This window comes from Zootoca vivipara, chromosome 4, assembly GCF_965207765.1.
Source record: "Zootoca vivipara chromosome 4, rZooViv2.hap1.1, whole genome shotgun sequence".
NCBI lineage: Eukaryota > Metazoa > Chordata > Lepidosauria > Squamata > Lacertidae > Zootoca > Zootoca vivipara.
In genome coordinates, this window is record NC_142587.1 from 48,088,123 (window position 1) to 48,101,873 (window position 13,751).

Consider the following 13,751-nt stretch of genomic DNA (forward strand, 5'->3'; position numbering starts at 1 on the left):
TTGATAAAAACTGTTTTTATTCCTAAAATATTTTATATACAAAGCTTTAAACACAAACCTTTTTTAAACTGCTTCATTTAAGCCAGTTTAATTACAAAACCGAGTGAATATTATTTTAAAAATAAGATATTTGCAAATTCTGCTTTTTAACAGAACTAGTTATAACTGATAGTAATCCTAAACATTTTTAGAATGCACCCATGAACAGACAAACTGGTTTGAAAGCTGAGATTCCTGGTTTGAAAGCTGGGATTTTGTAGTCTTAACGACAACAGGACATCATTTTTTATTTTCACCCTGTGTTTAGATAATGTAGTTTTAAATTAAAACATCACATATTGTATCATTCATTGAAATTAACATCTTGGGATGAAATTTTCAGGAAACATGGAAGAACAGGAAAGTGTATACTACACATGCATGTTTACAAGCCACCCCCCACCCAGAAATCAACTATTAAATTAAAATATCCATCTTTCCGAAAGTCCCAACAATACTCACATTACCTTAACATTCATCAAGATGTGTTGATGGTCTTGTCAGGGCCAGCCTCATGAACGAGGGGGCTCCTGGTAAACTCTAGTGAGCCTACATCTCTACCTGTGGTCCCTGACAGGCTTTACTAGCAGCAGCACGGTCTAGCCACCATTTTAAATCTCCCACAATGCCTTGAACTAATGCTATATCAGGGGCATTGTGGGGAATTTAAATGGTGGCTAGACCCTGTTGTCTAGTGCTGCTTGCAATACCAGTCTGGGGTGGGGAGCATAAAGAGAGCCCTTGGGCAAGTATCAATGGTGAAGCCTTGCTTAGGCCCTCACTACTACTTCTGAATGATACTGACCCTGTCCTGCAACAGCCTTGGTAACAAAACCATCTTTTGACTGTTAGGGCAACTACAAAGCCCTGAGGCTCAGAGCACTAAAGAAACTCTTCTCTCCAATCTCTTTACAGTTCCATCTTTCTAGCTGGAGAATTATAATAACATCTCCAACGTAAGAATGAACAAAATAAAAAAAATTCCTATTAGCTGATGCCAACCACCCATTCCCATCACCCTTCTGAGTAATACCCCTCCCCACCCTCTCACTACATATAAGGGTCTGGTGACTTCTGTTTCAGTGTATCTGAAGAACTGTGCATGCACATGAAAGCTCATACCAATGACAAACTTAGATGGTCTCTAAGGTGCTACTGGAAGGAATTTTTTTTAATTTTGTTTCGACTACATCAGACCAACCTACCTGTAGTAAGAATGAACATACAACTACTGCTGTCCATATTCTTGTGGAATATGGCTTATTTTGGTTCCACTTCCCCACTATCTTATCACAACAAGTAGTTTTCCAACACAGTGCCCCACATTTGTTTCTTTTTTATATTAAACTCCATTTAAAGAACCAATATTACCGTAATACTTCTATTTAAGATGTATGCCTTCCGTTATAGTCTGCTAATCGACCGACCATATACAACACAAGATACAAGACATCTCCAAAACTCAAGCATGTCTGTCTTAACCAAGTCACATCACAGTATTTAAAACTGCAAGGAGATAAAACAACCACCAAGCACGCTCAGAACAACACCACAAGCCACAGACGGGGACAGTAACACAGCACAACACACAGGACATGTGAAACAGTCAGTAAGAATATTATTAGCTTGAAACTTTATTAGCACTGTGGAGAGATAGTAATTGCACCATCATGTTAGCATACTGTAAGAAGATCATTAAAACTTACACTGCAGATTAAAAATATGGCATTGCTTTCAAAACCACCTTACTATCCAAACCATCTATACCCTGTGTCAAAAGGCATTAAGGCTCTCAGATATAAATAAAGGCCATCCTAATCTAGCTCCTTTTAATGAAGGGAGGATAATAATTAAGACCTAGTGTTTATCCAAAGGCCCAGGGATAAGAACATTACAAAAATGCAAAAATTTACTAAACACACACAAACACACACCATACCTTCTTTCACAAAAAGGAGAAGCAAATCTGAAGTAGCCCACAATGCTATTTCAAGTGCTTAGGAAATGTGTGTCAACTGGAATACTTGGGCTACAATCAATAATGAGATGTGTGTTGGCAGCGGGCTACCCAACTGAGGTCCTAGTGGTTGTTCCACAGAAGTAGTTCACCTCAACACAGATATTCCATTTCTAATCCATACCCTTTGGTAGGAAGATAAGAGAAAATGGCTTGAAAGGGAAAGAAGGGAAAGCAGAACAGGAAGCATATGTGAGGGGTTGTGTACTTCTTAGCTTCCATGGAATTAAGCCAATAAATGCCCAAAACCTCTTCACTGGGAAAAACAACAAGCCAACAACCAATGATTAAAAGAGTGCAAGCAACAACAGTTCAGAACAAATCTGTACACATTCATTCACAATGTGATAGGGTTATTTCAAAAATAAAATAAAAGATGGGCCTCCATAATTGGAATCTTAAGGTCATGTGCCATTACCATTCTTTTGTTAACAGCATACACAAAGCCGTCTCAATATACAGCCAAACAGGTGCTTATTACAGTTGACAGCATCAAGGGTCACACAATCAGAACCTTATGTATACTATCCCATTAACCTGAAAAGTAAGATTCCCAAAATACCTCCAGAAGCAACTGGTTATACAGGACTGTTCTGTACAAAAACTACTCCTCTCCTTATCGGCTTAGAAGAAGTCCATAGCAGTTGGTCTTTTCTTAGTTGGCATTAAAAGGGATTTCTTCATTTGAGGTGTTGCTTCTTCAGAAGAGCTGGCAGGGGACTTCAGCACCCCGTGAGATGGTTTTTGCTCAGGATTGAAAGCCACCCGGGAGGCTCCCTCTGGGGTGACTAGGATACTTTTGTCTGTCGTCTTAAATTCTGCCAAAGGAAAGATTAAAAAGCAAAAACTTGAGTATTGTATCATATTGTTATGTGCAAACATTTTGATGGTTGCTAGAGCTGTTTGTGCACAGAAGGAATCCAGAGAGATTCTGGGGGAACAAATGGCAGACTGCAGACTGAAAATATTCTATACTTAATACCAAAGAGCCTGTCCGCTTCGGTACACCAGACCACATGTGTCAACTGGGCCTGACCTAAAGGTCTGTCTGGTCCAACATCTTGTTTCCCACAATGGCAAAACAAGAGGTCTATGGCAGGGGTCCCCAGACTTACCGGCGTTTGGGCCGGTTCCCACCGCGCCAATCGCGCGGCGGGCCGGAGGGCGGGGGAGCACGCGCCTGTGCGGGCCGGCGGGCGGGGGAGTGCGCGCCCGTGCGCATGCGCACGGGCGCTTACTGGCGCGGCGGCACGCTTCCAGGGTGGGAAAAGCGCCGAAAATCCGTTGTGCGCATGCGCCTCCCCCGACCCGGAAGTGCACCAGAAATGACTTCTTCCGGGTCGGGAGAGGCCCATACGCATGCGCACAAAGGATTTTCGGCACTTTTTTCCCAACCCGGAAGAGCGCTGCCGCGCTGCGCGCCGTAAGAGCGGGCGGCGGCAGGGGTCGTCGCGGGCCGGATTGGCAGGCTAATTGGGCCTCATCCAGCCTCCGGGCCGTAGTCTGGGGACCCCTGGTCTATGGGATGCTCACAACAGGACATAAAACCAAGAATACCATTCTCTTAATCATGTTCCGCAGCAACTACTGTTCAGAGGCATGGTGTTTCTGATACGCAGGGAATATTTAGCCATTAATGACTATTAGCTATTGATGTGCTCAGGACAGAGTTCATATGGGGGGCAAAAATCTCATTTTCAGCCCAGATGGTGGTGAATCTAATGAGAGGTTTGTTCCCAACTTAGTGGTGTCACAGACAGCAGCTTCTTCCCTCTTCTTCCATAAACATGTTTGACAATTGTACAGTCGTACCTTGGTAGTAAAACAGAATCCGTTCCAGAAGTCTGCTCGACTTCCAAAACGTTCGGAAACCAAAGTGTGGCTTCTGGTTGGCTGCAGGAAGCTCCTGCAGCCAATTGGAAGCCACGGAGCGAACCGGAACACTCACTTCTGGGTTTGCACTGTTCGGGAGCCAAGGTACGACTGTACTAGCTTACTTATGCCCTAAGGGCTGGTGGAGAGACCCTTCTCTTTGTCGAACCTATAGTGCAGGGGTCCCCAGACTTACCGTGCGGCGGGCCGGTGCCCGCCGCGCCGACCGCGCGGTGGGCCGGAGGGCAGGGGAGTGCGCGCGCAGCGGGCCGGAGGGCGGGGGAGTGCGCGCCCGTGCGCATGCGCACACGCGCCCGTGCGGGAAAAAAATCACCGAAAATCGCTTGTGCGCATGCGTATGGGCCTCCCCTGACCCGGAAGTGCACCAGAAATGACCTCTTCCGGGTCAGGAGAGGCCCATACGCATGCGCACAAAGGATTTTCGGCGATTTTTTGGCCATTTTTTATGATCGCCGCTGCGCCGCGCGCCGTGAGAGCGGGCGGCGGCAGCGGGCGGCGGGGGTCGTCGCGGGCCGGATTGGAAGGCCGATTGGGCCGCATCCGGCCCGGGGGCCGTAGTTTGGGGACCCCTGCTATAGTGGATACAAGATAAGTTAAAATGAAAGAGAAGAGCCTTCTTGCTGGTTGCAGGTAGGCTATGGCATACCTCAACTTGCGGTGTTCATTTGAATCCCTCCCACACACTGATTGGTGAAACCTTTTGCTTTTTGCTTGCCAGGCAGATGTTTTACACATGGCAAAATCGGTTAACCTTTGGATATAATGCATCAGTCAACGATTTCTGTGTGCCTGCATTTTGCAACCCTCATGCTTGTTAAGCTATAATCATGTAATCTTATCTAACCCTAAAAGTGACGAGCCAGCCAGTATGTTTTGCTATGTCTGTTTTGAGTTAACAGTAGGATGTAAATCCAGCATCTCCTTAAAGCTCCTCCAGATGTTTTGGGGATAGGGAAATAAGATATGGGATTGGAATGTCTATAGCCACTACTGAAGGCCTGGTGGCTAAGGTAACTGGGTTAAAGTGTGATAGTTGAGGCCAAATGGCTTGAGGCAGCCAAGGTAAATGTGGGGAAGTTTATCTCAAAATGGAGCCATGCATGCCATTTTCCTCTTGGTTCTGTGTTTTATTTAAAAGGTGTTCCCTCACCTGGGCAATAAACAGCTGGTGTAGAAGTAAATTCTTACCACAATTACATGCACAGACAACATTTAGCAACTGCTATTTAAAACTGCATCAAACCTTCCACTGTTTTACCTGCCTGTTTTCAGAGAAGCAACAAGGTTTGCAGTCATTTTGAACTCACCAGCAGTCATGTTTTTACTCAGTCCAAAGGTGACCTTTTTGGAGATGGAAGATTGCAGCTTGCTTAACTACAAAGAGAGATTAAAATGGCAGATAAAGTTGTTTTTCGGGACCAGTTAAACTCTTCCCTTTATTAAACCACTTTTTGTGTCTCTCTACTATCTGAGGTGCTTCCCAAAAACACAGTTGTTCATCATCATCATCGGTAGTTTACATTTTCTGAAAGACTGAAATATTTGCAGTTTTGTGCAGTATTAAATATTTACTTAAGGTCTGGTGTGTTTTGTACAGGAAAACATTTTAATATATAAATACAATTCCTACTGAATATACTTTGCAGACATCTAGGTGTGACCAATAGGCTTTGGGAAAAAGCTCCCATTAGTGCCAGTGGGATATTTTTCCCTAACTGCAATTGCAGTATAGGATCCCAATAATTATCACCCCTCACTGTAAGCTGATGCTATGTGCCTAAAAAAATATTAAAAATATACTCCTCAAATACAAATACACAATTAATGTGGTCACATGCAGTTTGGCTCACAGAGATGAGAAATTCTGAAAATTCTATGCCTAAAGTTTGTTAGGAGATAGCAACCATGGCATGCAAGCCTCCAATGTTTTCATGCAAGGAAGAACAAAGGGAGCCTTTCCTCACACAACCGCTCTCCACACCTCTGGCATGTGGTTCCTGAAAGGTTGCCCTGAAGGGAATGTGGCCCTTGGGCTGAAATGGGCTTCCCACCCCTGCTTTAGTTGCAAATTATAGCACCTCTGTCACTATACCTGCATGGGGGAAATGCTGGCTTTAGCTTTTCTAAAGAACACTGGTTTTGGTAGAGTTGTCTTTTCAAATTTCACAAAATCATTCCCTGTCTTTGCCTTCTTGTTCCTTAGCAGCACAGCAGCGCCACCTGTTTCCTGCAGGGAGAGAAAAGAGCAGCTAAAACCAATTAGCAGAGTCTGGACGCAGTAATAGGATGCTGAACAGCACCAGGGGCTTGGTGGAAATGGTCCGGCAGGAGTTCTGGACTAGCTCCTGCTGATGCACCTGCACCCAGCTGAGCCCACTGCTTCTCCTCTCCTTCCCGGTAAGCAGCAGTGGCTCAGTCCCTGCTCCATCTCCCCACCCACTATTGTATTAAATGGGGATGTGCTGAATATATATAAAAAAGGCTCAGCCAGAGCAAACAGTTTCTCATGCACTGTGGATTCTTGAGGGGATATTTATAAGGGGCCTTTTGCAGGCAACGCAGGAGGCACTAGGTCCACTGGTGCTCACAGGAACCTTGTTGGCAAACCATGGGCATACAACATAGTCTATATACATTGCAAAATGTCCATGACTTCCGCTCTTTTTTGTACAGCTAGATCACATATTTTCCCCAACCTTTAAAACCAAAAACATTAGACAAGCCACGCATGACTTCATTTGGAAAGACAAGAGGATGTCCACATCAGTACGAGAAAATTCATTAAACTAGCCAACAGCAATCAGACCAGAAGTATAGAATTTAAATAATCTCATGCAAATACAGGTAGCGAGGCCTTTGCTTGTCTAATCTTAAACTGTCAAAGCTTCCTCAGCAACCTGCTCCCCAAGCTGAGGTGGAACCACACATTGTAATTTGCAGGACAGACCTACTTACACTGCTTTTGCTCTTTTTGTTTTCAACTTCAGTTACAGCTTCTTCCATGGAACTTAGGACTTCCTTGTTTTTCTTTTTCTTTTTCAAGCCGATCATTTTCTGCTTGGAACCCCTAATCCTGACCAAATTTTGTTTTCTCCTCAATTTAACTTTTCGGAGCACTGTGCATCCAGATTCTGCCAAGTTTTCCTTTTTGGGCTGCTCAACAGCCTCTTCAGAAAAACTGCTCCCAGATATCATGCCAGTCTCTGCTTTCCGTTTCTTCTTAATTGCTTTGCTACCACAGGCTACTGCAGCACAGTGGCTGGGATCTTCCTCGGTACTTATATGAGCCTGTCCATTTTGATGGGTGAATTCTATAGGGACTTTCTGCAGGCGGCCATTTTTCTTCTTTGGCTGTTTCCTTATGCTGTTTACCAAACAAGTCAAGGTCTCCAGCACAGAATCACCACTGATACCTACAGTGGGTGCGGCTGAAGAATCCATTTCACTGACCTCCATGCTGAAAGACTTCTTTGGTCTTTTCTTACTATTTAATGATTCACTGCCCTGGTTTGGCTCTTTGGATCCTTCCTCAGGGACCAGTGCCTTCTCATTACATTCAGCAGCTACACCAAAGTCAACCATCTGGCTGGACTTCCTCTTTCGCTTCTTTTTCTTCTTCTGTGGCCCTGGGCTCTCCTCCTCTTCCTCAATACCATTTTTTATGTTTCTAGCACAAACTGTAAAGACAAAATAAATAAGCTTTTAAATTCAAAGAAGAGGCTGTCGAGCAGCAGCCTCCTACCTCTCTTCCTGGGAAGGGGGATCTACACCTGAAGGAGGAGTGGGTGGCCCCAACTCCTGGGGCGAGTGATTAGTAATCGAGGAATGGATACTACTATTAGACCCAGCTTCTGCGTGTCCCAGAGGTACTGCTCTAGTCACTGTTGGAAAACAGAATGTGAAAGACGATGAGCCATTGATCTGTCCACAACAGGGCAGCTGCTATACTATTATTGTACAGTATTTGATGTTAACAGAGCTGATGAGAACAACTACAGTACCACCTCGGGTTTTCGAATGCCTCCGTAGTCAAACGTTTGGAACTCGAACGCCGAAAACCCGGATGTAAATGCCTCGGTTTTCTAACGTACCTTGGAAGTCGAACAGGAAACATGGCTTCCTTATTGAGGCTTCCGCTTTCAGTTTTCGAATGTTTCAGAACTTGAACGGACTTCCGGAATGGATTACGTTCGAAAACCGAGGTACCACTGTATTGTCATTGATTTTCGTGTTAGATATTTTAATAAGCCCTGTTCAGATACGCCCCCACCCCGGGATTTGGATCACATTGAGGGGGAGATCAGAACCACGCTCACCAGCTCTGTTCCTATGTCTTCATTACCATCTGTGTGTATGCGGGACGGATGGATGGATGTGTGTGTGAATTAAGGAGTCAGCTCTATGTATGTAGACTTCCTGCGTGATTTAGAATGTTGATTGCTTCAAATCTTCTGTGCCTCAATGTGTGGAAGGTTGGCAGGAACAGGACCTGAAAAGGCGCAATGCTGGGTATATGGACCCAATCTCCTCAACATATGGCTGCTTTAAATTGTGTTAGGGGAGTATGTCTAAACAAGGTTACATTCATGCAGAAAGGCCTAAATGTTCAGGCTTTCCCTGGCAATTAACATTAGTTCCAGCCACCCTCTGTTCATTTACTTTCAGTTTAATTGAACAAAGAGACTTTACAGCAATCAAAACAATATGCACACAAAAATATATACACATATATCTAAGGAGAAGACAAAAGTTACAAATAAAGAGATGAAAAATACAAAATACAAGTGTCAGGAGAATTTGGCTCAGTCCCATTTCAAAATGTCCAGAGACTGGAGAGAAAAGGCTGACCAGCCTATTGATTCAACACTGCGAGCATAGCATGCAGAAATCCTATTGAGAGTGCTTGATTTTGTAATACAATCAAGACTTGCCAAGTCTTCTGTCGTCATCCTGTATTTTTGATTATTATCTGTGACATCTGCCTTTTCTAAGATACGATTTCAATATATTTCTGAATGCTGTAAACTGCTTTAGGATTTTTACTCGCCAGGAATATATAAATGCTTTTAAATATATAAATGAAACTCGAGGCCACTGCAAAGCTTCCACTCCCTTCCGGCTAATACTCCAACAGCAACAGCTATTTCTAATTTCCAGCAGAGAAAATTTATTATCATAGTGAAGTTCAGTTAGAGTTGGTCAGTTACTTAAAGAAAAGACGCTTAAAAATGCAATCCTACAACAAGGCCCTGGGTTCATCTCCAGGTGTTTTCCTCCCAGTGGCACAACAATAAAACTGCTAGCAGAGTTTTATTGCTAGCTAAGCAGGGTCCAGAATCCTTTCAAATTGGATGGGAGACCACGTTTTGGGATTCCAGCATTGCAGGGCGTTGGACTAGATACCCTTTGGAGTCCCTTCCAACTCTACCATTCTATGATTCTACATGGAAGTCCTTCTGAGTTCCATAGGGTTTACCCTCCCAGCAAAGTGTGTATAGGATTGCAGGCTAAGTTAGGATATTGCATACTGGTAGCAACCTCACCTTCTTTTTCTGGTTGTGATTTATCCAAGGGTTTGCCAGATTTCCTTTTCCACTTCCTCCTGCTGAAGGTATCGTCATCTTCATCTGTAGAAACATCTTCAGGGAAGTCATCCTGTGGAAAGGTCCCTGAAGTGAGAGAACACTGGAGTGAGAGTTGCCCCCAAGCAAATAGTGGCTCAGAGGTCCTTCACCCATACAACACTCTCTTTTCTCTACCTATACTTTAGTCCAGCCACCACCAACTTGGTGGCCAGCATCTGGAGGGAGCCAGACTGGTGACAGCTGTTCTGGTGTGTATCTTTCTCCATTATCTTAAATGCCAAGCAGAACAATCTGTTCATTCAAAGAGAAGGGCAAGACCTTATCACACCTTCCCAAAAGCAGGAACGGGCAACCTGTGGGGCTTATCTATCAGTGGCTACATGATGGTAATGGGCAGGGCTGAAGCAAAGACTGGGTGGGCACCCCTTCCCTCTCTCTTTCTGCCACCCTCTTCCTTTAAGTCAGCTCCTTCCACATACATCCCAATCAATTCCTCCCTTAATTACCACCCACTTGCAATTGAGCAGAGAGCCGCATGTGGTTATGAGGCTGCAGGCTGTCTATGCTTCTTTAAGGGCAGGGATGGGGCATGTGTGGTCTCCAGCTCCCATCATCCCAAGGAGGATGAGAGTTGATGTCCAACACTTGGAGGGCCACAGGTCCCCCTACCCCTGCTTTAGAGTGTCAGATACTGGACACAGTTGTATCCAGCTAAGTTCTACTCATTAAGATAAACAGACCAAAGTTAGTCCCGTCCATTTATTTCAATGGGTCAGCTCCAAGCGGGACTAATGTTAAGATACAACCGATTTTCCAGTAGGTTATGATGGAGGTTGGACCAGATGACCCTCATGATCCCTTCCAACAATTTTATAAGAGGCGATATAAATGTCACCCAAAGAAGCCCTTTCAGGTGCACATAAGGAATCTGCTGCAAATTTAACATGACTGCATTTTCTTTCCTCTGCTACTGTACAATTCTTCATGGAAACGAAACAGTAGATGATGTTCTTGAAGCCTCACCTTCTGCAAGGTTTTGGAACCTGAAAATTAAGTGGAAAGGAATTATGTTGCCTCAGTTACACCCAAAAATGAAGAGCTGACAGGCACTATGAGGAAGCAAGAGGTAAAAGGGCAGGGGTGTTGGAACTCCAGAAAGTGAAAGGAAAGAGGATAATCAGGTAAGTCAGCACAATCAGAAAGAGCATTTATTACATAGGAACTTACTTTTTCACCACTTTGTACAGGCACTTTCTGTTAAAAGCAGGCGTGTTTTTTCTGCTGGCCAATTCAAACAGTGTGTCGCCAACAGTTTTATAATCAAACTGTAAACATAAAAGAGGAAGGCATTACAGCAACACAGATCAACTGCATTCAATCATTTAGCCCAGAACCACTTAGACACTGTGCCACTAATTTACTAATTTTGTACTTACTCCAAATTGGAAAACCCCAATGGAAGGCATAGGGCAAACTCGGCCCTCCAGATGTTTTGAGACTACAATTCCAATCATCCCTGACCACTGGGTCCTGTTAGCTAGGGATGATGGGAGTTGTAGTCCCAAAACATCTGGAGGGCCAAGTTTGCTTATGCCTGCCCAATGGAGTATCTCAGTCCAGCTCAACTCTCTGTGCTTCTTCCCCACCAGTCCAAGTACACTCATTCTCTCAGCCATGCTCCTTCGCATCCTCAGGCCTTTGGTTACTGATTCTACAGCAGCCAGGCCTCACTTTCATAAATCCCAATAGGAACCACACTTCAGGAAATCTTGTGGGTCCAACACTCACAAAACTGCACAACATTCACTTGTGTTCCAGGTCTTGCACTTCGAGAACCGGCAATTTGATCTATGTTTAAATCAAGCAAGACAATAAAAATGGTCTTCTACCAATTTTCAAAGAAAAAAATTCATTAGGCTAGTTGAATACAGTCGTACCTCGGGTTACGACCACCTCGGTTTGCGAACAGTTCGGGTTACGAACTGCGCAAACCTGGAAGTGTTTTCGCTGCGCGCGCGTGCGCAGAAGCAGCGCGCGCGCGATCGCGCAATCTGCGCATGCGCAAAATGGTGGCGCCCATCGCGTTCGGTTTACGAACTATTCGGGTTACGAACTGCGATCCGGAATGGATCGCGTTCGTAACCCGAGGTATTACTGTACTGTTTGTGAGAGCTTTTCTCTCTATATATAAAAATGTAGAAGGGCCATGTTTGTTATAGTCCACTTTTCTTGGAAACCGCTTGACCGATTCCGCTCAAATTTGGACACAGCGTTCCTTGCCAATACGAGAGTGTTTGCAGAACCTTAGATTGTTAAGATCCCACCCTAACACACCTAAAAATGTGTTTTTCTCTTTAAAAAAAGCAAAATATACCGCCCTCAAGTGGACATAAAAGGAACAGACGGCAAAATACATAAAGACAGACCAGACTTTCAAACATCAACTATCTTATTCCTTTCTTCCTAATTTCACACACAACGCCACAGCAACGCGTGGCAGGGCCAGCTAGTCATTTATAAGAGAGCAGCCATCAAACTTTATCAGATTTAACAAGGCAATCCCTAGTGCTCAGACCCTACAGAAATTAGTACCGGTATATTGTCAAAGATAATACCTACCTGGAGAACAGGCCCAATGTTATCATCTGCATCTTCTAAAAGGTTGTCTGGTGCCTCTGAATCTAGGGAATGTTTGCTTGGCAAGTCTGTGTCTGCAGGATAAAAGCAACACATTTAACAGAGCACCAAATGTGAAATCCATAACAGCCTTCACCAAGGTCAATGAAGCTGCCATCAACATAAAGGAGAGATGCTTTATGCAAGCTGTTATATGTTTAATGTTGCACACCAGCACCTTAAGGACAGCACACACACACACAATGTCTCAATTTACCCTCAGGGTTGGGACACAACATGTGCCATGTTAAAACAGCGGCCAGAAAGGTGGGAGAATTTGAAAAGGAGACAGAGTACAGTACTAAGCTTTGCACACATAGAGGTCTAGGTTCAATCCCTGGTATCTCTAGGTGGGGCTAGGAAAGACCGCTCCCACAGGTGTCACATGCCCCATGAGCTCACTTTCACTAGTAAGCAGATGGATGCATTCTGAATTGAAGTTTTCAAAGCAGAAGACATGACAGGAATCTATTCTAGAAGTTACAGTTATTACTGTGGCCAGGCCCTTACCTTTGATGACTCGCTCATTCTCGCCTTCATTACTTTCATCGTCTTCCGATAAGTCATTATCACTCCCCGCGTTCAGTTCTTTCATTAAATCTTCTATAGCAAACGGGGACTGATCAACAATGGTTTCAAAGATGCCACGGATTATGACTTGCAGCAAAAGATGACTGAACCATTAAAGGGGGGGGGGGGAAGAAGGGGAAAAAAAGGAAGCATCACGAAAGCACTCCAATTTATAGACCGTCTTTCCAGCCTATCAAAAACTAACCCATGAAAAAAATTGCAAAAACTGTATGCCATTTGCAAAGAATTAATGAAAGAACTACCAATAAGTCAATCACATACATTGTGAATCAGAAGCTGCTGTCTTTGGATTCGCCCAGGATTTTCTTCAATATCACCATAGTAGCGCCCGAGGATCAGGAACTAGCTTTTTTATCATCAGTACAAAAGAAACTCATGCAGTTCCCATAGCTACACACTTCCATTTCAAGGCATACAAAAGAAAGCTTTGCTTCACAAACTGAACATTTCACTATCTCGCTTCTTCCGTTTTAATTATGCTCTGCGAGTCTATCCAGACGTTATCTACTATTTAAGAAGAACCCTCCCCCAAGACAACCCTTTAACTACAGATTCAATACAAGTAGCAAAACATAGCTATACAACATACTCCTTGGTTTTGGCAACGATTTTGCAGAATGGTTCTATAAATTTGAGATTCTGGTCTGCGGTGAGCTGCAAAAAAATAAAATAATACATGGTTAGTTCAACATCAGCCTGGCCCATCTATTCCAATTCTACTCAAAGAGATGGGAAATTTCCCCATCTAAATATTCCTGAGGTTACTTGAAAAGAGCTAGGACTCAGGGGAAAAGAAGCATTTTACAGTTGAGGTAAATATATCATAAAAGATAAGCTCTCTCTTGCCAAAAGATACTAACACAGGCTGGCCTACAACAATAGAAATACAAGGAGAAAATATATTTTATTTCTAAATGTCAGATGGGAAGCATTATAAAAAATCTAGTGAT

At 43.9% G+C, this 13,751-nt stretch overlaps 1 protein-coding gene across 2 annotated transcripts in view; it reads right to left on the bottom strand.

Moving 5' to 3' along the window:
- RRP1B (ribosomal RNA processing 1B) overlaps positions 1–13,751 on the bottom strand; it is an 18,787-nt gene continuing 5,036 nt past the window's right edge. For both annotated transcript variants that reach the window (XM_088667823.1, XM_035116323.3), the window contains exons 7-16: positions 13,391–13,455; positions 12,721–12,884; positions 12,154–12,245; positions 10,762–10,859; positions 10,558–10,577; positions 9,493–9,618; positions 6,905–7,626; positions 6,042–6,176; positions 5,257–5,323; positions 1–2,874 (exon numbers count right to left, since the gene is read on the bottom strand). In XM_088667823.1, the coding sequence (XP_088523949.1) occupies positions 2,681–2,874; positions 5,257–5,323; positions 6,042–6,176; positions 6,905–7,626; positions 9,493–9,618; positions 10,558–10,577; positions 10,762–10,859; positions 12,154–12,245; positions 12,721–12,884; positions 13,391–13,455 (1,683 nt within the window). In that variant the 3' untranslated portion in view covers positions 1–2,680. The remainder of the gene's footprint in view (positions 2,875–5,256; positions 5,324–6,041; positions 6,177–6,904; positions 7,627–9,492; positions 9,619–10,557; positions 10,578–10,761; positions 10,860–12,153; positions 12,246–12,720; positions 12,885–13,390; positions 13,456–13,751) is intronic.